General features: G+C 37.0%; 1 protein-coding gene across 1 annotated transcript in view; it reads left to right on the top strand.

Moving 5' to 3' along the window:
* Window positions 1–1,491: 1,491 nt before the first annotated feature.
* LOC140138654 (iron-sulfur cluster transfer protein NUBPL-like) overlaps window positions 1,492–25,081 on the top strand; it is a 28,170-nt gene continuing 4,580 nt past the window's right edge. The window contains exons 1-8 of the mRNA XM_072160393.1: window positions 1,492–1,591; window positions 10,726–10,879; window positions 11,648–11,682; window positions 13,006–13,099; window positions 14,360–14,399; window positions 22,629–22,719; window positions 23,118–23,211; window positions 24,295–24,380. Coding sequence (XP_072016494.1) covers window positions 1,493–1,591; window positions 10,726–10,879; window positions 11,648–11,682; window positions 13,006–13,099; window positions 14,360–14,399; window positions 22,629–22,719; window positions 23,118–23,211; window positions 24,295–24,380 — 693 coding nt within the window. The 5' untranslated portion in view covers window position 1,492. The remainder of the gene's footprint in view (window positions 1,592–10,725; window positions 10,880–11,647; window positions 11,683–13,005; window positions 13,100–14,359; window positions 14,400–22,628; window positions 22,720–23,117; window positions 23,212–24,294; window positions 24,381–25,081) is intronic.

Genomic DNA, 25,081 nt, shown 5'->3' on the forward strand with positions numbered 1-25,081 from the left:
CTGGGACGGGCAAAATTAATGCCTTTGACAGATGCTATATTATAAATTGTATGTTTTGAGAAGCTAATTGCCCTTTTTAGTAGGCCCAATTTGTAGAACAAGGACATATCAGCACATATTTGAACTCTTTGAACCCTCAATGGGCTATAGATGTCTGGTAAATGTTTTAAAGGTCAAATAAGGACAGGCAATTTTATTCAAATGACGGGCAACCCTCAATTTCTAGCTAAGACCCTGATGCACAACATTCTATATCAATACACAATGTCTTTTTTTCCTGCCTTACATATGCTAACCAAACCTTAGTTGTGCCATGGAAGAAAGAGATGAGAAGGAACCACAACGACTTCGATCGGCCAAGTTTTAATCCGCTTATCTATTGACGCATGAAAAGAAAAGCTATCAATGGTACTTACTTTCATGTATGATCCATTTACCGCGATCGATGCTTGGCAAATTCATTACTGGAAAAAATTTATAACAAACCCATCCACGAACAAACAAACGCTACCCAGAAGTAAGATTATGGAATTTCACTGATGCTCTGAACATGTATAGTAGCTTTGTTTTGGGATCTACAGTCAAACTGTTTTCTTGATCGTGTTGTGTAGAAAATGTCCTATAAAACATCGAAAAGGTATTCAAAATCGGCCGGTTCTTTGCTGAGTTTCATCTTTAGCAAATAAGGTAAGATTTTGGTGACTTTTTCGATGAAAAATAGATGTAAAATGTTCTTAAATAATGCACAATGTTCCGGTTGAGTCCGGTACATAAAACCTGTTTAATTTAATAGTTTATATGTGTATAATCGTAACTAGCTAACTTGTTTCAGTACCAAAGACTGCCAACTCTGAGAAAAAAGTCATCAAAGTTCGGAAAAATTGGGCAAAATGGAAGAAAAAGATGTAGGCCATCAATGACCGATGATCACGTCACCAAAGAAAATCCTACAGGGTGCTTGCACGGAAGGTCATTAGTTCAAATCATCCTTCACACACGCTCCAGAAGACATGCAAATACATGGAGTACAATACCAATCACCTATTTAACGCGAGGTATTGATCAAAGTAAATCCTCATGAATAACAATGTCAACTAAATGTCGGTAAAGGGAGTGGACAAAGTGAATGCGTTCGTTGTGGTTCCTTCTTATCTCTTTCTTCCATGGTTGTGCATTGCGTTAGGTGCGACTATTGCACGCATTAACAAAAAAGATTAAATTTTCGCCTATTTAAAAGCCAACCGTCAGGCTTGCCTCTCCCTATGGCCTGCCACAAAATTTTGAAGCCCTGGGTGCACATGATTTACTGCATTAAAGAAAGAAGATCAAAATGAAGAGATAAAAGAAGGAGAAAGATTATAAAGAAAATGATTATAAGGAAAGAAAAAGAAAAGAAAGAAATACAATGTACCACAATCCACGCTAACCACCTACTGGAGAGAAATACACAATGTAACCGATAGGAGGCGCTATTTCAACATGAAAATCAAAGATGGCGGCGCCCATGAAGCAAATTTTAGGGTCTTATTTACGGAGGCGACATGTAACGTTTTCAAGCTTGAATTACTTTTCTAGTCACAAAGATCCATTTGTAAGTAGTAAAATTATTATGATGATGAATGCTATTGCTGTGCATTAATGTTTGATAGGTCTGTTTTTGAGTTTAAATTTCTATTGTCGAATTCGGAAGCAATGACCAATGTTCAGTTCACTCATTCATATAAATGCTAACCCTAGATTTAAAATACAGGTTTACATTTACTATCTTACATCATCTTGCTGTATTTCAGGCTTTTTTTCCAGCTAGGGTGTCACAGGTAGAAAACACAAATTTTTTTAAGAATCAATGCAATTACCGGTACCCGTACCGTACCCTGAGTAAAGATAAACACTTGTGCTGAACGTCAAATTGGTCACTTATCGCTCACTGTTCAAAATGTGACATCTATGATACCAATTACAGTCCCCGAAACTGTCTACTTTTTAGCCGACCTCAATTCCGAAACATTTAGTGATAGTTAAAAATGCGATCCCCAACCCTTTCTTTGGTAGCCCGAGGTAGGCCTACTCACACCTCCGTCACTACGTACGATTTCCACTGTCCTTCTCCGTACGAAGGTCTGAGACTCCTGAGCATATCTGGTCCAGGGTACACATAAAATACCACTTTTTCTCATAAATTATACCACTTCCTACCATTCCTCACGTGAAGATGAGACTAAAAACAAAACATATTTGGTGCATGTTCGTAAATTTTGAGCACATTTGAGGATGTAAAAGACCAGACTTGTGACTGTTATCGTCGCCGTGTTTTGAACTCTTCCTATAAATAGATGCTGTCAGTGTGACGTCATCACCGCGACATGTTTTCTCGGTGCCCCGTTTTTACGTACGTACATTAGGGCATTCATGGCCCTAGTGAGGAAGGAACAGGGCCATGATGTTTCGGGCTATTTCTTTGGTTACTTTGGACGAATTTGTAGAAATCTCCGCGGAGTCTCCGTGTCTGAAATTCTCCGGTACAAACATCGAAAATGTCGCATTTCTCAGTCTCGGTGATGATACTATATCCGCATCGCTGTTTTCATACATGAATATGCATATCTCTGACCCCTGTAAGGTCAAAAACGTGGCGTTGATTTCAACCAATCCGATCCACCGATTGTGACCTTTTCATGAATATTTAATAAGCAGCTTGATACTGACGTCATATCTGAGGTGACAGGAGGCAGCAGATGCCATTTTGGTCAACTGAACTCGACTTGTACGTTCTTTTGGTTGACATAAATCGAACAAAATTTTCAACAAGGCCAATTACAATTGATTCTTAGTTTCCTGTTTCCCGCCCGCGTCCAAAGTAGAGAATTGCAAAATATTTAATTATTTTATTTATATTTTGGATTTTCACTTTAAAAATAACTTTTAATGACTACCATTTGCTACTTTCTGACTTTGATCATATCATCTATAATGATGAATAAACATAGAACCTAATTGTACCATTACTTATGTATAAAATCAAACATAGTAGTAAAATAATTAAATGCATGCTCCTTGTCAAAATGGCTTGATGTAGGTTGCGACCACTTATTTTAAAATAAAGAAAATAAAAGATAATTAATAATTAATAACCTCATCCCTGGTTTTCAACCATGAAACAGGAAACTAAGAATTAATTGTGAAGGGCCTAACGGGTAATTAGTAGGATTTCAATTTTTTATTAATGAAGTTATTTGTAGTTTTGAGGAATGACAAAGTTGTTTTTGGAAACTTAGATGTTTGTTTCAACTGATGATATAGGATCGCAAGGTGAGTGAATTCGTGAAGAGATTTGCTTGTTTGAGTGATAGTAGGATACGGGATGTAGGCTAGTCCTCTGTGTTTGACCAGATCCGACGTCTCAATTCACGCGGAATTATTCGTACCTGCTAACCAGACAGCAATACTAGCAATTGCTGTATGGAACCAGACATACCCGTACCGTACGTATTACGTAAGATTTATTTCTTATCTAAGGGAACGTTCATAAATACCTTGGTGCGGGGGGCTGCTGGAAAATTCCATGGGGGGGTTAAAAAGTTTTTGTCATGGCAAAACTTAAAGGGGGACTCAAGAAAGTTTTGACACCCATAAGGGGGGTCAAAAGTAAAACACAAAATTTGTGCACGCGACGCGCACACAATAGAGCCCTTTTCATCCTGCTCATGGGCAAAAATAGTGTAAAATACACAATTTTTGCACGCTACGCACACGCATTATCCAGTAAAGCCTTTTTTGAATTAAGAGTCAAAAGCAGTTTCGACCTTGTTACAAATTTAAAAAAAAGATCTGCAGTACACTTATCATTTATCAATGTCACTCTTACAGGCCTTATGTCTACATACGATAGGTAATTTGTTTGTGTGTATTGTATACCTCGACTGCCAACATTAGACCCAGTTTTAACCACCGTTTATCAGTGGGAGCTGGTAGCCTATGGATTTGTTGTCTTGTTTAATTGTAACACTTTGGGTTGGTAAACTGTTCATTCTTTCTTATTTAAATAATATATTCAGTTTCCTCTCGTAGCGAGCAATCGTTCCCCATTGTGTTTATTTGTTCTTGTGCAGGATTCGTATTCCCATTACCTACATGTACTTTACTTTTTTGAAGCTCAAAGACATGTAGGGCCTACAGTCTCTAAAAACAATTAACTGGTACATGCATGTATGTTAAGCAACTGCAATTGTTTTTCGTCTGTACCCCTGAAATTTTATTTGGCCCACCTGACCAAGAAAGCTGGCTACGCCCCTGATACATAAGAGTGACACTGATAAATGATAAGTGTACTGCAGATCTTTTTTTAAAATTTGTAACAAGGTTGAAACTGCTTTTGTAAAGAATTACCTTCTGATAATATGTGTGCGGGTGGTGGGTGTGTGTGTGTGTGGGGGGTGGGTACAAAAAGTTTGGGTGTATACAAAAGGGGGGTCAAAAAAGTTTTGAGTCCATAAAAGATTACAGCATTACAGGGTGCGTAAGAAAATATATAGGGTGATATTGTGAAAAAACCTTTATTTTACTAGTAGATTGATAATTTATTAGAGTCACGCGGTAGCCGTGACCAGCAAGTTTTTAAAAAAAGACTGTTAAAGAAGACTACTAAGATGCTCCCGCGAGACTATATTTACACCTATAACATTAAAACACTTGACTTCTATTGTTCTATGATATTTTTCGCTGGGTACAAAGTGTATCTAAAACCATGTTTAATTTTATTTAGAGTCCCAAATGTAATATCTTGACAACTCATTAATTCAAAAAGGGACACCAATCCTACAGTCAACAATTGTTTAATAATAAACAAACACTTTTGCTTCATTTCACCCGGTATTTCATAGCGAAAATTAGTGGAAAATAATGCTGATCCAGAATTTTTGGACAAGGCTACAGCACTAGCGGGCAATCACCTACATACTACTTTTTCAGATTTACTTCCAATTATACCCTAGCGTTTTCTGAGATACCCTACATAAAAATTCTGAGCCCCATTCGCCAAAAAATCAAGTTTTTTCACAATTCTTTTGTTCTTTCCGGACGATACACCCATTCATATAATAAATAATGTACTTCGAAACAGCAATTTATATCAGAGTCCCGTAGCTCAATGGTTTCGGCGTTCGACTCCGGATCCGGGGATCCGAGTTCGAAACCGGATGACCAACTGTTTTTTTCAATATTGTATTAAACAATAATTTTATTGTCATTAATCAAGGATAATACAATTTTAATCATCCAGTGCTATTGTGATATTATTTTTTTTATCAAAGCAAGATGTTTGATTCTCAGGTTTATTAAAATATTATATTAAGGGCCTATTAAAAAAAACCCTATAGTGCAGCCGCTAGCAGAACAAATAATAAAAGAAACCTCTTTATTACTTTCTTTATTTATTTAAATCTGAACAACACAACAATCTGAATAACACAAGAAACTAGATCAGGTTACCAATATTTTCTCATTGAAATAAAGTTCTGTCCTACCACGGGCGATTCGCATGATAATAGGACAATAAAACATGTAATATGTATGAATGGTTGTTGAATCGATCTAGAGACCTGTCCCTCTGTCATCTTCATCGTGGAACTGTATTCCTACATGACTGTCATTTCAATTGTTCTACCGTTCCGGTTGGTTTGTTGCATACACTCTATAGGTGTGAAAAATTGTTCCACTAATATGGAAGGCCAGCAGGGACAAAAACGTATCCAAAAAGAGACAACCAAATATGGAAGGCCATTAAAGTCATACGTGAAGACAAATTAGCAAAGCGGCAAAAATACACAAAGGCCTATTGAAAGGAGGGACTGTCCCCACCACAGACATACAGAACAACTTGGCACAGCCTATAGGAATGTGCAACAAGATTTTCCACAGGGCTGCAAAGAACCACAAGCCGCGAAATTTTGATAGCCAACAAGCTTAAGCTATTTAATTAACCCTCGATAGAGAGCAGGGCTTGAAGAATGAGGGAAATTAAAATCACAAACCGCGAAAGACCGCCAACAAACGCCGCTCAATAGAGATGTCAAACTAGATTGCCCCACATGGTTACAAAGAACCACAAACCGGGAATTTTGGATATCCGCCTAAATTGCCCCGCGGGGCTAAAAAGAAGTTATCCAACAAGCTTAAGCTATAAATTACCCCGAGACTGCAGGGTTTGAAGAATGAGGGAAATTAAAACCACAAACCGCGAAAGAACACCAAAAACCGCCGCTCACTAGGGATATCCAACTAGATTGGCCAAGAGGGCTACAAAGAACCACAAATCGCGAAATTTGGATATCCAACAAATTAAAACCACAAACTGCGAAAGACAACCAACAACCGCCGCTCAATAGAGACATCCAGCTATATTGCCCCGCAGGGCTTCAAAAACCACACACTGTGAAGTATAGTTATCCAACAAGCTTAAACTATAAATTAACCCCAGATAGAGGGTAGGGCATAAAGAATGAGGGAAATCAAAACCACAAACCGCGAAAGACCGCCAACAACCGCCGCTTAATAGGGAAATCCAACTAGATCTATAAATCTAAATAACTATCAACTACTAAATTTGGATATCCAACTAGATTGCCCCACAGGGCTACAAAGAACCACACACCACGAAGTATAGTTATCCAACAAGCTTAAACTATAAATTAACCCCCGATTGAGGGTAGGGCATGAAGAATGAGGGAACTTAAAACTACAAACCGCGAAAGACCGCCAACAACCGCCGCTTAATAGGGAAATCCAACTAGATCTAAAAATCTAAATAACTATCAACTACGAAATTTGGATATCCAACTAGATTGCCCCGCAGGGCTACAAAGAACCACACACCGCGAAGTATAGTTATCCAACAAGCTTAAACTATAAATTAACCCCCGATTGAAGGTAGGGCATGAAGCATACGGGAGATTAAAACCACATATCGTGAAAGACCGCCAACAACCGCCGCTTAATAGGAAATCAACTAGATTGCCCAAGAGGGCTACAAAAGAACTATCAACCGCGAAATTTGGATATCCAACTAGATTGCCCAAGAGGGCTACAAAGAACCACACACATGAAGTATAGTTATCCAACGAGCTTAAACTATAAATTAACCCCCGATAGAGGGTAGGGCATGAACAATGAGGGAAATTTAAACTACAAACCGCGAAAGACCGCCAGCAACCGCCGCTTAATAGGGAAATCCAACTAGATTGCCCCGCAGGGCTACAAAGAATTATCAACCGCGAAATTTGGATATCCAACTAGATTGCCCCGCAGGGCTACAAAAACCACAATCATTAAAACATAATTATCTTGCTATCTAAGTCGTGGCACTTAGACGCGTCCGTAGTATAAGCCTTGCTACATAGTTTCAATTTGAAGTAAATCGGACTGACTCTGTGTCTCGCTGGCATCGTCAACATTGGGTATGTGTTGTTCATATTTACATTTTCTTAGTTGCCTTGAATAATTAAAGTATATTAAAATGTATATGTATCCTATTAACAATTAACATTACAGTCACGTGTAGCAGTGACCAGCAAGTTTTCCAAATAAACGGCTGATAAAGTTTTATTAAATTATTTACTGTCATAAATCAAGGATAACATAATTTCAAACATCTATTTTTCGTTTTATTCGTTTTATGGAGTACTTCATAACCCGATGACTTTCCAAGCTTAGAGCTGCTTGGCTACATTCATAAAAAGAAAGAAAATCCACCAAAAAAACGTTGACAACGTAAAAAGCAGCAAGTTTAAAAAGCCCCACCTCGGCTCACTTTTTGAAACTTGGTCCCATTTTGAATATCAACAGCAAATCAGTGTTTTTAACGTTTAAACAATAGCATCATTGCCATTAACATGCCTACTTGTTATTCGTTTAATTCAATCATTGGTCATGAACTTAATAATTATTATAAAACAAAACATATATAGGATATTGGCCAAGAACAACATAATAACCTTTCTGATCGTTGCAGAATGCTAACAACTTAATATCGCATCGGCACATTTAAGATACATAACACTTCTGGAAATGTTTTAAGTTGATAATTATGACAAAGATTAAATCAGTATCTTTTACAAATGGGACCAAGTTTCAAAAAGTGAGCGAGGTGGGGGCTTTTAAACTTGCTGCTTTCTTTTACGTTGTCAACGTTTTTTGGTGGATTGCATTTGCTACTGATATTAAAATTTAAATGACTGAAAAGAAATCTAATTTTATTTTGTTACAGGCCACACCATGAGCTTCAATAAAATGTATAGTTTTGCTATGTTATGATTGACCGAAGTGGTGATACAAGGTGCGAAAAAGTAATTAAGTTTATGCACCAAATGTTTGTTATATTTTTGAAAATAATTTCTTTAGAGTGTATCCTGCATATTAACTGTGGTAAAATGCTTTCCAAAAATTAGGGTTGGGATTTTCGGGTAATTTTGTGCCCGGTACCCGCTTACTTTTGTTTTTTAAAAAATTTTTAAAGTTTTTTTTTTGTTTTAGTAGTGTCCCTGGACCTAGACCTAAATGCTAGGATCATTCATGGTTGACCTAAAAAAAAAAAAAAAAAAAAAAAAAATTCAAGATGTTTTGTATTTTAATATGAAAATTGATAATTTGTATTCATGTCATAGTCTATTAATGATTTCAAAATGCATTGAATTTGAATGCATTTTGAAATCATTAATAGAGTATGACATGAATACAAAGTATCAATTTTCATATTAAAAATACAAAACATCTTGAATTTTTTTTTTTTTTTTTTTTTTTTCCATTAATGATCCTAGCATTTAGGTCTAGGTCCAGGACACACTAAAAACCGAAAAAAAAACTTTAAAGCTAAAATGCATGTTGTGACTAAAAATTTGGCATTTGTGTGTAGTGAATAGGGAAAAATTGTGGTTCTTGTGACTTGCAGTACTTACTCACTGAGTACTTGTAAATTATATGAAAAATACCGGTATCAAATCTTTAGTTGAATATGAATGAATGAACAAGCTTTGATTTGAGATATCATTTGCATATTACATACATGTATGTAATAGCACAGAATTTGGAAACATTGATCAAATTTAAAATTCAAAAAGATATCATGTTGCCACAACATTTCTCATAGAGATTGCACACTCTTCCATCACTTATCCTCCACCACTTATCTTCTAGGTTTATCCTTGTTAACATGTTAACATTTTTCACTAATTAAACAAATGATAATTTCAATTTGTAAAACATATTTGACAAGTAGAATAATTAAGCTGTATAATGAGCCCAAACTTTATGCAATTGGAATAGCTCTGTAGCAACAAGTTAAATCTGTAATAGGAGAGAAAAATGTAATGCCTCTCACTCTGGGTTCCACCATATGACACATGACCTTATGATATATTGACTTCATTGACACAACCTCAATGGCCATCATTTCTATTCACCATCCATTGAAGTGAGTGAGAATTGAATAGTTGCGTGTACGTCACAGTAGAAATCAACTCAATAGAAATTAGCAACCAATCTATAGAAATATGACTGACCCGCTTTTGACGTAATGTGGGGATCAACCAATTTTGCACATTATTATGTTTTGATGAATCCAAGTGTGTGAAAATATTGGATCCAAAACATAATAATGATAAAATGGGATGCTTTACGCCCTACATGTATATTTATTGGTCTCGCTATGAGTTTTATAATATTGGACTCGACTACGTCTCGTCCAATATTTTAAAACTCATAGCTCGACCAATAAATATGGGCTCAATCGATCCAATTTTATATCAAAATTGCCGCAAAAAGTGGACATTTGTGTGATGTTGGGTTTTTGCCTCAAATGTGGGGGTGGGGCAAGAAAAATATTTGGGCCCTTGCCCCCTCCCCCTGCCCCCCCCCCCCCCCCATAGCGCTGCCACTGGCTAGAGTACGTAGCTATCACTTTTCGGTCGGACAGTGTTGACATTTTTTGCAACTGATGCTATTTATTCTGTTAATTTTCTGAAATTTTGATGAAAGTTATTGCAATGAGTCAACTGTATCTTTGAAGTAAAATTTGCCTATTTTTTGAACAGTATAAAATTTTGTTGTCAAAGTTGGAAGTGCAATTTTAGCAAAAGTTTTGATGCGATCGCCCGTCATGATCGGCTGTGTTTACTTCTGAACTACCATTGCTTTACAAGGTGTCATACTTCAGCGAATCTGATTTTGAATATAAAGGTCTCTAGCCTTTAATGTGAAGCTATTAAGCCACTTACAGCAGTTCGCCATTATGCACTATTATATGCGAGGAGAGCCTCGAACTGGCAGCATACATGAATGGGAATTGAACCAGTCATATAACATTCTGTGTAAGGTTACGTAATTCTTCCTTTCATGTATGCTGCCAGTTCGAGGCTCTCCCCGCATATAGTGCATAATGGCGGAACCGTGCAAGTGGCGAATTGGTGAGCAAATTTGTCATTTGTTAATTCCTGTTGTTTAACCCCCTGGACACTACTGGTCATCTAACAGCATTACTGATTGGTTGATAACTTGAAATGCTCATTTCAATTGCCAATTATGACTAGGATTTAAACTATTTATGGTGAAACTTGCATTTGCAGATAATCTTATTAAATACCCTCCTTGATTGGCTCAAAATTGGACACAATATTCGTTTTGGCCAATCAGCAGGTAGCTTTCATGGGGTTAAGTGAAGATCTTTTCTATTGACAGGGTACAGGTAGTGGAAGTAGCAGTGAAACTAAAGAAGAACGACAACAAAAATTAGCAGGACGAGGACTCCCAAAGAAATGGCCAATTGCCGGAGTGAAACAAGTCATTGTTGTTGCATCTGGAAAGGGAGGTGTGGGCAAATCTACTACAGCAGGTAGGTCTTTTTATGAAGAAATTGGTTAGCCGGGTGATAGCAATTCGGTCCTTGCTTTGCATCACTTAGGAAGTTAGGTCCCAGGCTCGGTATGGACCGTGTCACAAATGATGTATGTGATAAGCACACAATACATGGATCCTGGGTTTTTCTACCAGAAGTCAGTTTGACCGAAATTCCTTCCCACAATACACTTGTATATAACAAGGAGATTGATTAGCCTCCAAGCTGTATCTATTGTTATGCAATACGCCTGTTACCTTGTGGGAAGAAATTTTGGTCATTGACTACTTATACTTTTAAATCTGTAGAGAAACACCAAGGATCCATGTATAAAACCCAGCACCCAAACCAACCCACCCAGGCCATTTTATGTACACATATAGTTTAAGAGTTTCAGAGGTTTGCACTGGCTCAAAATACTGGGACAAAAGTGACCAAAAATTTGCAATATGTGCATCGCCCTAGCCTGTATATCATATCAACAATAATTTTCCTCATTTTCACAGTTTTCGCTAATGGGCTTCATTTCATTTTCTGGTGCAATTCCTAATTTAAACTAACCCTTATTGTATCCATGCATACCCATCATGTAGTCTTACACCTTGTCTTAAACCCGAGTCTAAAATCCTAAACCTACAGCAAATATTAAATATAAGCACTGGGTAAAATCTTAAATCAAAATAACATTATAGTTCCAAGTGGCAAATCTTTGTGTGTATAACTGTTATTGTTTATTAACTTTTGTTTTGTTTATTTGCTTTCCAGTTAACCTAGCTTTAGGCATTGCTTCCAATGACAGGGTAAGTGTGGTCGTACATGTACGGTACTTCAATAAATCAAGTCCTCTCCCCCAGAAAAAGTGATGTGTCATATCTGAAGGTACATGTACCATAAAGCAAGTCAGGTCAGTAACCACCAACATTGTTTTATGCATAAATTTATAAAAACTTGATGCTCACAATATGCACTGAGACATAGTTGATTTGACTCTTAAAGACCCATTTCAGTGATCCCAGCGCAAGTGTGAAAAAATTAAAATTGTTTATAAATTGCTTAAAAGTGAAGGATAAGTCATTCAAATTGTCATCTGGTATTTTTGAAATGAAAAATTTGTCAAAAATGTGTCAAAAAACAAAGAAAACAGCAGTACTGACAAAGTTGAAGCCCCATTCAAATACATGTATACTGTCAGTATCTAAATTACAGATTTGTGTAAAATGTCTTATTTTGTCTTAAATACACGGCTTTCGGCTGAACCACTCGCAGACTATGTTAGCACATCTATGACAATGACAAAGATACCAAAATCTGAATTTTGATGATTTTTATGATCGTCCGGATGAGCAAATCACTGAATGGGCCTTTAAAACATTCTTACTTAATTCTGATTTTCTGCAAACGAGTAAGTAAAGATGGAACAATAATTATCAATTAATCATAGTGTGATCAAGATCTATTATAGACATCATGAAATGAAAGTGAAATTCATTATAACTAGCAGAAAATGTTCTTGTACCTGTAGATAAAAAAAACCCACAACAACAATTTTTAGTTGATACTTAAATATCTCATTTCTTGTCAGGAATCTTGTTCTCCCTGCTCTGGTGTTTCTAGATGTTAGCATACTTCTAGCATCACTTTTGTCTGGTTTCGATGGCCTCACACACTTTCTGGTTACCAAGTTGATCAGAAATTTAGTCAAGTCTGTAGGCCCCTTCATCCTTGTTCATGGTGTTTGTCTTCTACTCCTATCCAAATCACTTCATTCCGCCAATCATTTCATTCTCCATCTTTCATGATCTTTGCCTGAAATTGCTTCCTCCAGAGTATCAAATTATTGTTTCTATCTGTACAGGAAGACTTCCTGATAATATTTTTACGGAAATGTTCAAATCTTTCATATGTATGAAACTTGTAACATGCTGTGTCATGTGGGAACACTAACTTTTACTATTTTTGCTTCGGATGAAGATTCACTGTAAATAAAATTCATCATTACCATTAGTTGAATTTTCTAATTTGAAATTTTGTTCTGTAAATAAATACGTTTTTTAATTTCCGCTCCCCACAATTATATGATTGATTCTAACACAAACTTTAATTCCTATACATGTATGTTGCAGTCTAAGTCAGTTGGATTATTAGATGCAGATATTTATGGACCATCAATCCCACGTATGATGAATTTAAGTAATGAAGAACCAGAGTTAAATGCACGTAAGTATGGTTTAATACATTCCATAGGCAGTGATAGGCGTAAATCTGGGGGGAGGGGGAGATAAACCCCCAATATTTTTATAAGCGTGGATGGTCCATACAATCAACCCCCCTCCCCACAAATTTTGTATATGGGTTTCTGACCAAATTAACCTCATATTTGGAGTTATTGCATTCTTCGCATGAATTTGTTCCACTTTTGCACCATATTTCACCATTTTAACTTCAATACGTTTTTTGCATGCTTCATGCACATTTGTACCAATATTCTGTCGCTAAATATAGTGCTGGGTTCACTATGCTTCAAGAATTTTTTTCCAACCCCATCCCTCCAATGTCAAAAAGAAATCTATGCCACTGATACATTAATCTCATAAGTAGGTTCTGTTAAGGATCGTTCATACTACCACCGCATTTGCGATGCGGTGCTTTGCGATGCGGTGCGATGCCGCACTGAATCGTACTGCAAACTACTGCATTGCGATATCGCAATGAAGTTAAATACATTTTAACTTTTAATTGCGACGAGTTGCGTCAAGTTGCGGCAAAAAGTAATCGATATATCGGCATCGCAAAGCAACGCATCGCAAATGCGGTGGTAGTATGAACAAACCTTTAGTGCGGGAATGTGTAAAGTTGTGTTGGGGTGCATGTGAGTTTGTTTGTATGGTTATCCAAATGAGGACACACACAGGAAGTATACGGAATAAATGAGAACACACAGAGAAAGCGTACTGAACAAACATGGACACACCAACCAAAGAGGTCTTCTGCAAAATGACTATATTCAGAAGATCGCAAATACATGTAATGTAAAAATACATATGCTGGAGCTCCACGCTTGAGGGGTATATACGGGTATAGGTAGGGTCACAGTTGGATAGTATGGATCATGTGAGTTTTGGGTTAGGTCCATGGTATGTGTGTGTTTACACTGTCTTTAAGTTGGTGATAATTTGGTTGACTGTTCATGTGGTGATGCACAATAATTCTTGTTAGGGAACAAACCAAAAGTTTGATGATATCCTATAAACGAAAGTACTTTCCTTAGGAAGCTGACCCCGTACCTGAAACAGATGTGTTAAATGTTGAAAATTCCAACCCGAAACATGAACTTTGACCATTGGACTTTTTAACCTCCTCCCCCTAACGAAAGGACTTACATTTATAGGACATCATTGAACTTTGGGTTTGTTCCCTTAATCTTCCAAGGAATTAATTTTTTATCACAATCTCATATTTCTCTATATCCTTCCCCAGAGAAATTGATGCAACCATTGAAAAATTATGGCATATCATGGTAAGTATTTCTTAATCTTAATCTTAATATATATTCGGGAGGGGGGGGGGGTGTTAGCATGACTAGCGATTCATGTGTGGGTCTTTTTCACAGGGATGCAAGTTTTCAGGCTTTTGCCTGAAATCAGGCTTTTTTGTAGTCCAAATTTACACAGTTACTTTTATTTTCAGTCCCTTTTAAGGCCATTCTGGCCACTTTCACACTGTTTTCAGGCTTATTCAGACTTTTTTTTATTATCAAAAGTGCAATTTCATCGCTGTTTTCATAATCAGAAGCTGGGGATATGTATTGTGATAGGGTATCTAAAACACTTTGAAGGAAATTTAAGAAAAAGGGTATACCTTGCACAATAAAAGTGGTTAGGGTCCCATTGAGAACTAGAGCGGTTCTCGGGCTTCGCGGTTCTCTGCTTTGGTGGTTTGTTTTGGTACTGAATGGTACATGTGTTTGGGTGATCATTGATGGTGTTTGTGATTGATTGGTTTAGGTTGGGTGATGTATGTTTTGTTTCTGTTCAGAACCTTGTGGGGATTTGGCGAGTCGATGGGTGGGGGTAATTAGTTAAATGTTTGTAAGAAGGGAAAGTGAGAGGTTAGAGAGTTAAAATGAGGTAGACGGTAGAGGTTTGTAAAGGTTGAAGGAAAACATAGGAGCATGGACACTTGGCCTGGTGAAATAGTTGTTGAATAGAAGTTGAATGTATAATGTTTGTTGATGAATGAGACCGATTTGACCGAATTAATTACACGCCTGTCTGCAGTGGATACTTTGAAGGGAAGTGACGGCCCGGGTTGCCAAAAGATTTCAGCCCGAATTATGGGTCAAATAATCGAAAAAGTCGCCTAATTTTTCTCTTTACCATTGGTTTCTATGGGACATGAAACTATCAGAAGTCGCGGGGAGCCAATGTTGAAAAGTCGCCCAATTTTTTTCTTAACCATTGGTTTCTATGGGACAGGAAATTGTCAAAAGTCGTGGGAAAATCTTCAAAAGTCGCCCAATTGGGCTACCAAATCGCTGGTTTGGCAATCCTCACTCACTGACGGGCGATGTGACGCTTTCTTTGGCGTGGTGTAAACAAAAACATGGAATATAGCATAGGCGTCGCAACATCATTTAAATTAATTATTATTTACCGATACAACATTGTAGGCGTTTCAATGTACAAAAACTTGTGTCATAGCGTTACGTAATCGCTATCATCATCATCAATTCGCTCAACACGATGAGTCATTCATCAAGTCAAGTACCAATTTCCTTGATGTGTTTATTATACAGGTTTGGGGGGGGGGGGGGGGTTGGGCAAAATCGATTTTTCTTTTATAATATCCCGTGGACGGCAATGCACAAAAACGTATTTACGCCATAATATAAATAAGGCTAAATAAAAATAAAATGATGTTTCCGGTAACATGCTCTGAAAAAAAATTGGGACGGAAGGAAGGAAAAAAAAATTATTTACACATACTGAAATTTCGACCCAATTTAACACTTGAAGGCTAGCCAATAGAAAAACAGTATGACTCGGGGTCTCAATCGCAAAAGCTCTTCTCATACTACACAAGTGTGTCGTACTGTCCAATATCATTTACCTACTCTCTGTCATTCACTGTTCTTGTCTATATATAAAAGCTTTTTCTGTTTGTGCAATTATAGAAAACTGCTACATACAATTTGGAAATTTATGCAATACAAAACACTAAACAGATAAAATAATATTTTGAAATGACCATAATTAGGGTAGAAAAAAGTAAGGAGTCCAAACTCCAAATGGACCCTCTTATCTTAAATCCAAAAAATAGGGGTCCATAACCAAACTTTTGGGATCCAAAAATAGTCAAATATAATATTAACTTGTAAACAGTTAATGACTTGAACGTGAAATCAATAAGTGTAAATCAAACCAATTTTTTACGTTTACCTGACTTGGGGATCAAATCTCGACAGAGGTTTCTTGCCAATACAACATTTTACTAATTTGACCTCAGATGACCCCTGGTGACCCCCAAATGACCTTACCAAAATATGGCTCTAAATGGTGACTGTATCCACCAAGTTTCATGCCCATATGACAGTTTTTACTAATATGACCTCTGGTGACCCCAAAATGACCTTCAAAAAATTTGGCTCTAAATGTTGACTGTACTAACCATGTTTCATGCCCATATGACAGTTTAAACTAATTTGACCTCAGATGATCTCTGGTGACCCCAAATGACCTTCAAAAAATTTGGCTCTAAATGTAGACTGTATTAACCAAGTTTCATGCCCATATGACAGTTTTAACGAATTTGACCTCAGATGACCTCTGGTGACCCCAAATGATCTTCAAAAAATTTGGCTCAAATGTAAACTGTACTTACCAAGTTTCATGTCCATATGACAGTTTTAATTAATTTGACCTCGGATGACATATGGTGACCCCGAAATGACCTTAAAAAATTTGGCTCTAAATGTTCACTGTATTAACCAAGTTTCATGCCCATTATAACAGTTTTAACTAATTTGACCTCAAATGACCTCTGGTGACCCGAAATTACCTTAAAAGAATTGGCTCTAAATGTTGACTGTACTAACCAAGTTTCATGTCCATATGACAGTTTTAAGTAATTTGACCTCAGATGACCTCTGGTGACCTCAAAATTACCTTCAACAAATTTGGCTCTAAATGTTGACTGTATTAACCAAGTTTCATGCCCATATGACAGTTTAACCTAATTGACCTCAGATGACCTCTGTTGACCCCTGAAATGACCTTCAAAAATGTGGCTCCAAATGTTGACTGTATTAACCAAGTTTCATGCCCATATGACAGTTTAACCTAATTTGACCTCAGATGACCTCTGTTGACCCCGAAATGACCTTCAAAAAATTTGGCTCTAAATGTTGACTGTATTAACCAAGTTTCATGCCCATATGACAGTTTTAACTAATTTGACCTCAGATGACCTCTGGTGACCCCAAATGACCTTCAAAAATTTGGCTCTAAATGTTGACTGTATTAACCAAGTTTCATGCCCATATGACAGTTTTAACTAATTTGACCTCAGATGACCTCTGGTGACCCCAAATGACCTTCAAAAAAATTTGGCTCTAAATGTTGACTGTACTAACCAATTGTCATGCCCATATGACAGTTTTTACTAATTTGACCTTTGGTGACCCCTGAAATTACCCTCCACAAATTTGGCTCTAAATATTGAATCTACCCTATCAAGTTTCATGCCCATATGATAGTTTTTACTAATTTGACCTCAGATGACCCCTGGATGACCTTGACCCATTAACCAATACAAACTTGTTCAGTCTCGGGTCATGATGAACCCACCCACCAAAAAGTTTGGGTCAAATAATAATTGCCCTTGTAAAACAAACTGGGACATCCCCATACCCCCCATTTAACATGTGCTTAATATCTGTATCATCCAAGTATCCTCATCTTCAATGCAACGTTCACTATTTATCGCTATGGAATTATATTTACATGTTGAAAAAGGTAGGCCTAGGGTTGAGTTTCTTGACGGGATAATATGCAGGCCTGGGCGAGCGGCATGAGAAAATAAATGTTGGTTAATCCTGAAATCTGCCAGGTTAGTTATTTTAATTTTTATTATATCGGTGCTGACAAAATGCACAACTTCCTCAACGTTTATAAATTGAAATGAACAGTCTTTTATTCATACTTGATAGGGGTTTATCGTTGAGTGTCTAGGACAAGATTACACAATTTTTCGGCCTACATCATTTTTAGCATTTTAACTTTTTATTACTTGCTCTTTTTAATACGAGCTAAAAGGGAATTAGTTCGACAACAACACCGATTTAATGAGCGTTAGGCCTTTGTCTTATAGTGTTAGGCCTACTATTACCGTTTTTATCAAATTTTTTGCGGACACAGACAAAATACCCAGCAAACACAAAACGTTTTCGACTCATTCGCAAAAGGTTATAAAAGGTTGTCAGAAAACGTTTAAATGTCGGGTTATATAAAGGGTATATTAAGAGTATAAAACATTTTCATAACCTTAAAAACATTTTTGATAATCTACTGCTCAGCAAACAAAAATGTTTTACAGAAAACGTTTAAATGTCGGGTTATATAAAGGGTATAAAAACGTTTTAATAACATTCCAAAAAACATTCTTGAAAACTTGATACAAAACATTCTAAACAGAATGTTATTTTGGGGTTGAAAAATATTTGCGAAAAAATGTTTGCCCAAAATATTTTCAATAACGTTTTAAAAACGTTTTCATGACCTTTATATAACCCGACAAAAGGTTTTGAAAAAAACATTTTAAGAACATTTCTGTGTTTGCTGGGTTCAAACATTTTAACATAATGTTATTTAAGTATTGACACAATATTTGGCAAAAATGTTTGTAAAAATAGTTTACAATAACATTTTTTGAAAACATTGAAAAATATTGTTGTATTGTGGTTTCATACAAAACGTTTTAAAACGTTATCATGACCTTTATATAACCCGACATTTTAATGTTATTAAAACGTTTTTAGCTAAACCAAAAGCCAAAATATAACTTATTTAAAACGTTTTTAAAACGTTTTTGTGTTTGCTGGGTAGTTCAATAGTTTTTCAATAGTTGTAGGCCTACTTAATATTACGAGTCCTGCTGCACGCTGTTTTCATAAATAAAATAGTTGTGCATAGACCTAGGCCTATATCGCGATAAATATTATCTATCAATTCAACTGTATTTCTTTAATCATTGAATGGCAGAAAGTCGGGGGAAAATAAAATAATGTGATTTCCAACAACTTCATAGGCCCTATCAGAATTTCGACACGGACGACTCTTGAAATTTTTTATTTTTTCCAAAAGTGGCATAAATTATTTCATGTCAGAATTTCGACACCGACGACTCTTGAAAAATTTTATTTTTTCCAAAAGTGGCATAAATTATTTTTTTTGCGGCACCAAAAAAGAGGGCGGGCGGGTTACCGGAAACCGAATTTTATTTTTAGTAGGCCTAACAAGATGAGTCATAGGGGAAGGTGGGGCATAACGGAACACTTAACTTTGAGGATGCTCTGTGACGTCACCATAAGTAATATGACTGTAAAAATTATATGTTCAGTTGAAGTTTGTATTTACCTTTAATATACCATTAACCAATATAACTTGAATCTTACAATTTTTTATAAAAATGAAGAAATATTTTCAACAAAAAAAACCGTTTTGCCCCACTATCGGGGCAAAACGGAACCCCCCTATGGGGCAAAACGGCACCCTGGGTGTAAACTTATATCAGTTGTTCCATCGGTAGGCCCTATAGGCCTAGTTATATGTAGGCCTATATTCAGTTACAATATTAGTGGGCCTACCATCTCTGTGGAGTGAGTGGTTAACTTCTTATAGGCCTAGTAGGCCTATAATATGTATGACCAATATTTGATCAGAAAGAAATATTCAGTAGGCCTACCATCTCTGTGGAGTAAGTGGTTAACTTTTAATCATTAATTCTATCTGTAGGTCTAGTTATATGTCTATGTTTCAGCGAAGTGTTTACCATGTTCGAGTAGGCCCCTAGATAACGCCTACATTTCCTTGAGTGAAGACAAGTTATGTCCAATGGGGCAAAACGGAACCCATCTGTGGGACAAAACGCCCGGGGCAAAACGGAACCCTGTTCCGTTATGCCCCACACCTAGGGTTCCGTTTTGCCCCATACCCGATTTTTTAGAAATAGGTTGCATGCATAATACATCGTAGCATATAGGCCATGCACTTAATACAGCTCATGGCTAGTACCTTCGTGTTTACAATATACACAATTATTTGGGAATCCGATATTAATGAAGTAAAATTTCAGCGCATTAAACATCTACATATCTTACACCAGACGGGAAGTTATTTTTTGACTCGATCTTGCTCGAATGTCAGTGGATTGTTTCAGATAAAATTTTGTTGTAAATCCTCGTAGCCATACTTGTGTTCCTCAATATAATTTGCATAGACGGCAGTATTGCGAAGGCCTATTTTTCCAGGTGGTTCCGTTTTGCCCCGGGGGTCCGTTATGCCCCACCTTCCCCTACATCATAGTTTATTGGTATCACATTGATACAACCTGATTGGTCCCCATATTTTACTGCTAGAAAGCCGATTGGTCAAAAAGCCACTTGAACATTTGCCCACACATTGATCAGCCACTTTGACCTTTTTATCACGACTTGATCACGCGCCACGATTAGTGACAAGTAGGTCTATTACTATACTAAAATGCAGAAAACCTTAGACGAGCGCGTATTGTAAGGATACATCGCGTATATACTGCGTTGCACGCACTTGTGTCTGATTGGCTGCTAAGGCGATATATTGTTGCTGAGTGTAAATTTATGAATGAACTGTGCGCCGTACGCGTTGTTAGCGCCGAATTTGCAACATCACGGTAGTCGCGCTCGTAAAAGGTTTGCTGCATTTTAGTATAGTAGGGATTTTACGATTTCAATATTACATTCGCATGGACGGTCATTTTTTTGCGGGGTCGCTAGGATTCTAGCGAGTAGATTTCTTGCAATATTTGGCTTATTTACCATCCAATTTATATCCTACAATGTACCTGTATATCATTAGCATATCAAGCGCGGCCCAACAAAAATAGTTTTTTGAGGTTTCTGATCGTCACGGTCACGCTGAAACACTTTTAAGGACACAATTTCCTCCGTTTTCCCAGCCATTTTGTTTACTCGTTGTTAACGACGTAACTGATTAGTCTCGACCCCAGAGTGCAACGTGGCTGTATCGTGAACATGACTTGAAGACAGAAACCGGCTGTAAAAGAGGTGGGTCATCTCGCGAGATCTTGTGACTTGCATTGTTTCATCTCGTAAGGTTGATGGCTCAAAAATTATCTTTGAAGTATCACAAATTCCAAGTGTAAGGTACTTGGATACATTTAACAGGATAATTATGATTTAGAAATCAGATATGTGAGTACCAATATTGGTGGCTCAGTGGTTACGGCCTTGGACTCATAATCTGAGAGCTTGCTCGACGTGCGTGGGTTTGATTCCCGTCCCACCACCGTGTTGCGCCCTTGGGCAAGGCGCTTTGCCTCGCTTGCCTCACCCCACCCAGGTGCAATGGGAAGCTGTTAGGGGTAGTCACAGTCGTTGTACTGATGGACCCTCGCCACTTGTAGGCTGCAAACGTGGTTCCGACATATTCTAATGACGGCGGAATAAATGTAAAGCGCTTAGAGGCTGTTTACGGCATAAAGCGCTATATAAATGTCTACATTTTTTTTTTTTTTATATAAATTGACTCAATTGCAAAAAAAAATTTTGCTACGTTTGTATAGATCCCAATGACACACACAGTGGCATAAGCCAGTCTCTGTGTACAAACGGCGTACACGAGACTGGCAAGTCTATACCACATCTTTACGACTCTAAAAGCGACCGAGTCAATGGGGGGATATACTATCATGACTATTGGGCAACTTCCACTTGATTGGCCCTCAGCCAGTCTGAGATAGAAGTATAAATTCGTAACCAATGGCAACGGTAGGCAAAACCGGCTATGCACGACTATGTGCACGACTATATGGACCAACCTCTGGTTGGATCGCACGGAATACAGAGTTGCCAATGCAGATTAATAAGGTATAATATTGGGTGACTTTGTGAACGTCCAACTAAATTAGTACAATTCTGAATACTTCGTTATTCTTTTTGTAGATGTCGACTACCATTCAAATTTAATAGGTTTCATCATTAGCACACACTTGACATATCCTGAAAGTGTCACTGAAAAAAAATACTTCGTTTGTCTGCTTTTTTGTATACAAGAAACACATGAGACATCTGTTTGTGTGGACTTTGTGCAAGGAGCCCAAATCCCCACAAAAATGTAGCATGATTAAAGGTTAAAAGTTCCAAACCTTTGAATTTGTGTTTTCCCATTTTGTTATGAAGGGTTTAGGGTCAAGAAAATAAATAATTTAATTGCAGATGTGACCTTTATCTTTCATACAGGGACTGTTGATTTCAAATGTAGTCATCCATTCAGGTAACCCCATTTGAAAGGCACACTCCCTATGTCGGAGATGAAGGTCATATCTTCCATAGGGGGTGTAAGGATTTCAACTGGAATAGCTCATTGTGGGTCAGATCAGTTAAGTTTGACGACAGCCGAAAATAAAATTAAGGCTGCTTTTGGTGTTTTTGTTATAAATATTATAATCGTTTTCACCTCCATTTTCACAGCATGTCTATGGGTTTCTTGGTAGATGAAAAATCACCCATTGTATGGCGTGGTCTAATGGTGATGTCAGCTGTACAGAAGTTGATAAGACAGGTAAGGAAAGAAACTCACTCATTTACTCAATAACTCACTCACCTAAACCAACTCAATCAGCTGGGCTATTCCAGTTGAAATCCATACACCTCCATGGAAGACATGAACTTAATCTCCCACACAAGGAGTGTAAATTTCATATTCTGAATGGGTGACTCTATTTGAAATTTACAGTCTTTGTGTGGGAGGTTAAGGTTATGTCTTCCATAGTGGTGTGTGGATATCACGTTCAGGTAACTCCATTTGAAATCTGCACTCCCTGTGTGGCAGATTAAGGTCATGTCTTCCATAGGGGTGTATGGATAGCAAATGGAAAAGCCAATTGCATGCCTAGTTGCTGATTGCTCAATCAATCACTGACCTGCTCAGTCTTGCTTACTTTGTATTGTTTGATCTAGGTTTCCTGGGGGCCGTTGGATTATTTAGTTGTTGATATGCCACCAGGTACTGGAGATGCACAGCTGTCCTTATCACAACTCATACCAATAGCAGGTAAGCCATGCTGTGTACTACTCCACATTCCAGAAAAATACAGCACTGTTTTTTTTTGGATTAAAAAAATATTTTCCTGTTTTGCCAAATGAAACATAGCTAAATTCTAATCCTTTAGTTAGTCCTAACTAGCAATAAAAGTCAAATTTTAATATTTTTTTTTTCAATTTGAGGGAAAATAATGGTCCAAAAACATGCAATTTTGCATGTTTTCTTACAATTGTAGTCACAAACTTGTAAGACTTGGCACAAGTCTAAGCATTCAAAATCTTGAGTATAGGGTAAGAGTTAGCTCATAATTTTAATATTATATGTTATTTTTGCTAATTGGTTATGAAAAAGAATGTAAAATGTGTTTTCAAAAAATTAGAATGATATCAGCTTGGCAGTTCGATTATATCCTGGGGGTCACTCAGGTATAAAAGTTGTAAGCATCCATGTGACTTAACTTTCAAAAATTAACCTAAGCTAGGATGTCGAATATTTGTCTAAACAAGGATTTTATTCAAATAAATACACCCTAAGCGAGGAATTGGTTTGAAATGTATCCCTAAACAAGGATAGACAAACACCCTAAGTGAGGAATTGGTTTGAAATTTGCCCTTAAACAAGGGTAGACTTTGCGTGTGTCGGTAGAGTGTCATTCAGTGACAGTGACGATATCGGCAAGCTTAATATTGGCGCTGTTGAAGTCGGCTCCCGATTAAAAAAAAAATCTGGTTAGTAAAATTGCTCAGAAACCACTCTTTTGTGCCATCACCACTAATGTCCGTTAACTGGGTAATTGTAAAAAACTACCTTAAGTGAGGATCGTCCTTAAAAAACCCACCCCTTCTTTTAGTAAAATGAGTGTTTTGAGACCCTAATCGCAGATCCGTGCGGATCCTCGTTTTGCTTTTCAAAACCACCCTAAATCCGTGTTTCTTTCACATGGATGCTTTCAACTTTCATATATGAGTGGCCCCCAGGTATTATATGTGTTTTCTTATTCAGAATGTAATATAAGGTTATTATAAATACATGTAGCTGCAAAAAAAAATCTTATAATCATATAATATTCTTCATATGTTTTTCCATTCCCAGGTGCAGTTATAGTGTCCACACCACAAGATATTGCCTTATTAGATGCCAGGAGAGGAGCTGAAATGTTTCGCAAAGTTGATGTCCCCGTAAGTTTGCAGATAATTGCAGTGGTGGGGTGGTATTTTTGCCCACAACCAGATCTTTCCCCCAGTTGCCCTCAATTAAAACCAAAAATATATCGAAAATATTAGTAGCAGCCCAAGCAGTTAAAAAAGAAGTATATTTATATTAAAATAATAAAGAGAAAATACCAAAGCGGATATGATCTGATTTAATATGAAGTTTTCATCATCATTGCATGATCTTTACCCCAATCCCCATATTTGGATCCATTTGGATAAGACCTTAAAATGTGCTTTGTAAACCCCATCGACATGTACAGTATAAAATTAATTTTGGTGGTCTAATAGGGACAAGTTTTCACTCATAACATCCAAACTAAATATCTTTCAGTCCCAAGATTTTACAGGTTAAGGGCAGAGTAATGGGACAGAACATGGACCTTTTCGAGCTTCATTATTTCTGAATTGTATGTCCAAAGTATATAAAACTATACATTTTTGGAAAGGAAATGAGTCAAGGAATCCCATGGTGACGTCAGATTTGTTCAAAAATCTCAAGTTTTTGAAAAAATCACAAAAAATCACTTTTTTACCCCAATTTTTTGTGACAACTTGGAAAAAAATCCGTTCTGAGTAAAAAAAAATCAGTTAGCTTTTCAGGAAGAAGAGACATGAACTTAGGGAAGGTTTTTTTATTTTTTTGAAATTCGTCTCTTTTTTCGAAA

Source organism: Amphiura filiformis, chromosome 18, assembly GCF_039555335.1.
Source record: "Amphiura filiformis chromosome 18, Afil_fr2py, whole genome shotgun sequence".
Taxonomy (NCBI): Eukaryota; Metazoa; Echinodermata; class Ophiuroidea; order Amphilepidida; family Amphiuridae; genus Amphiura; species Amphiura filiformis.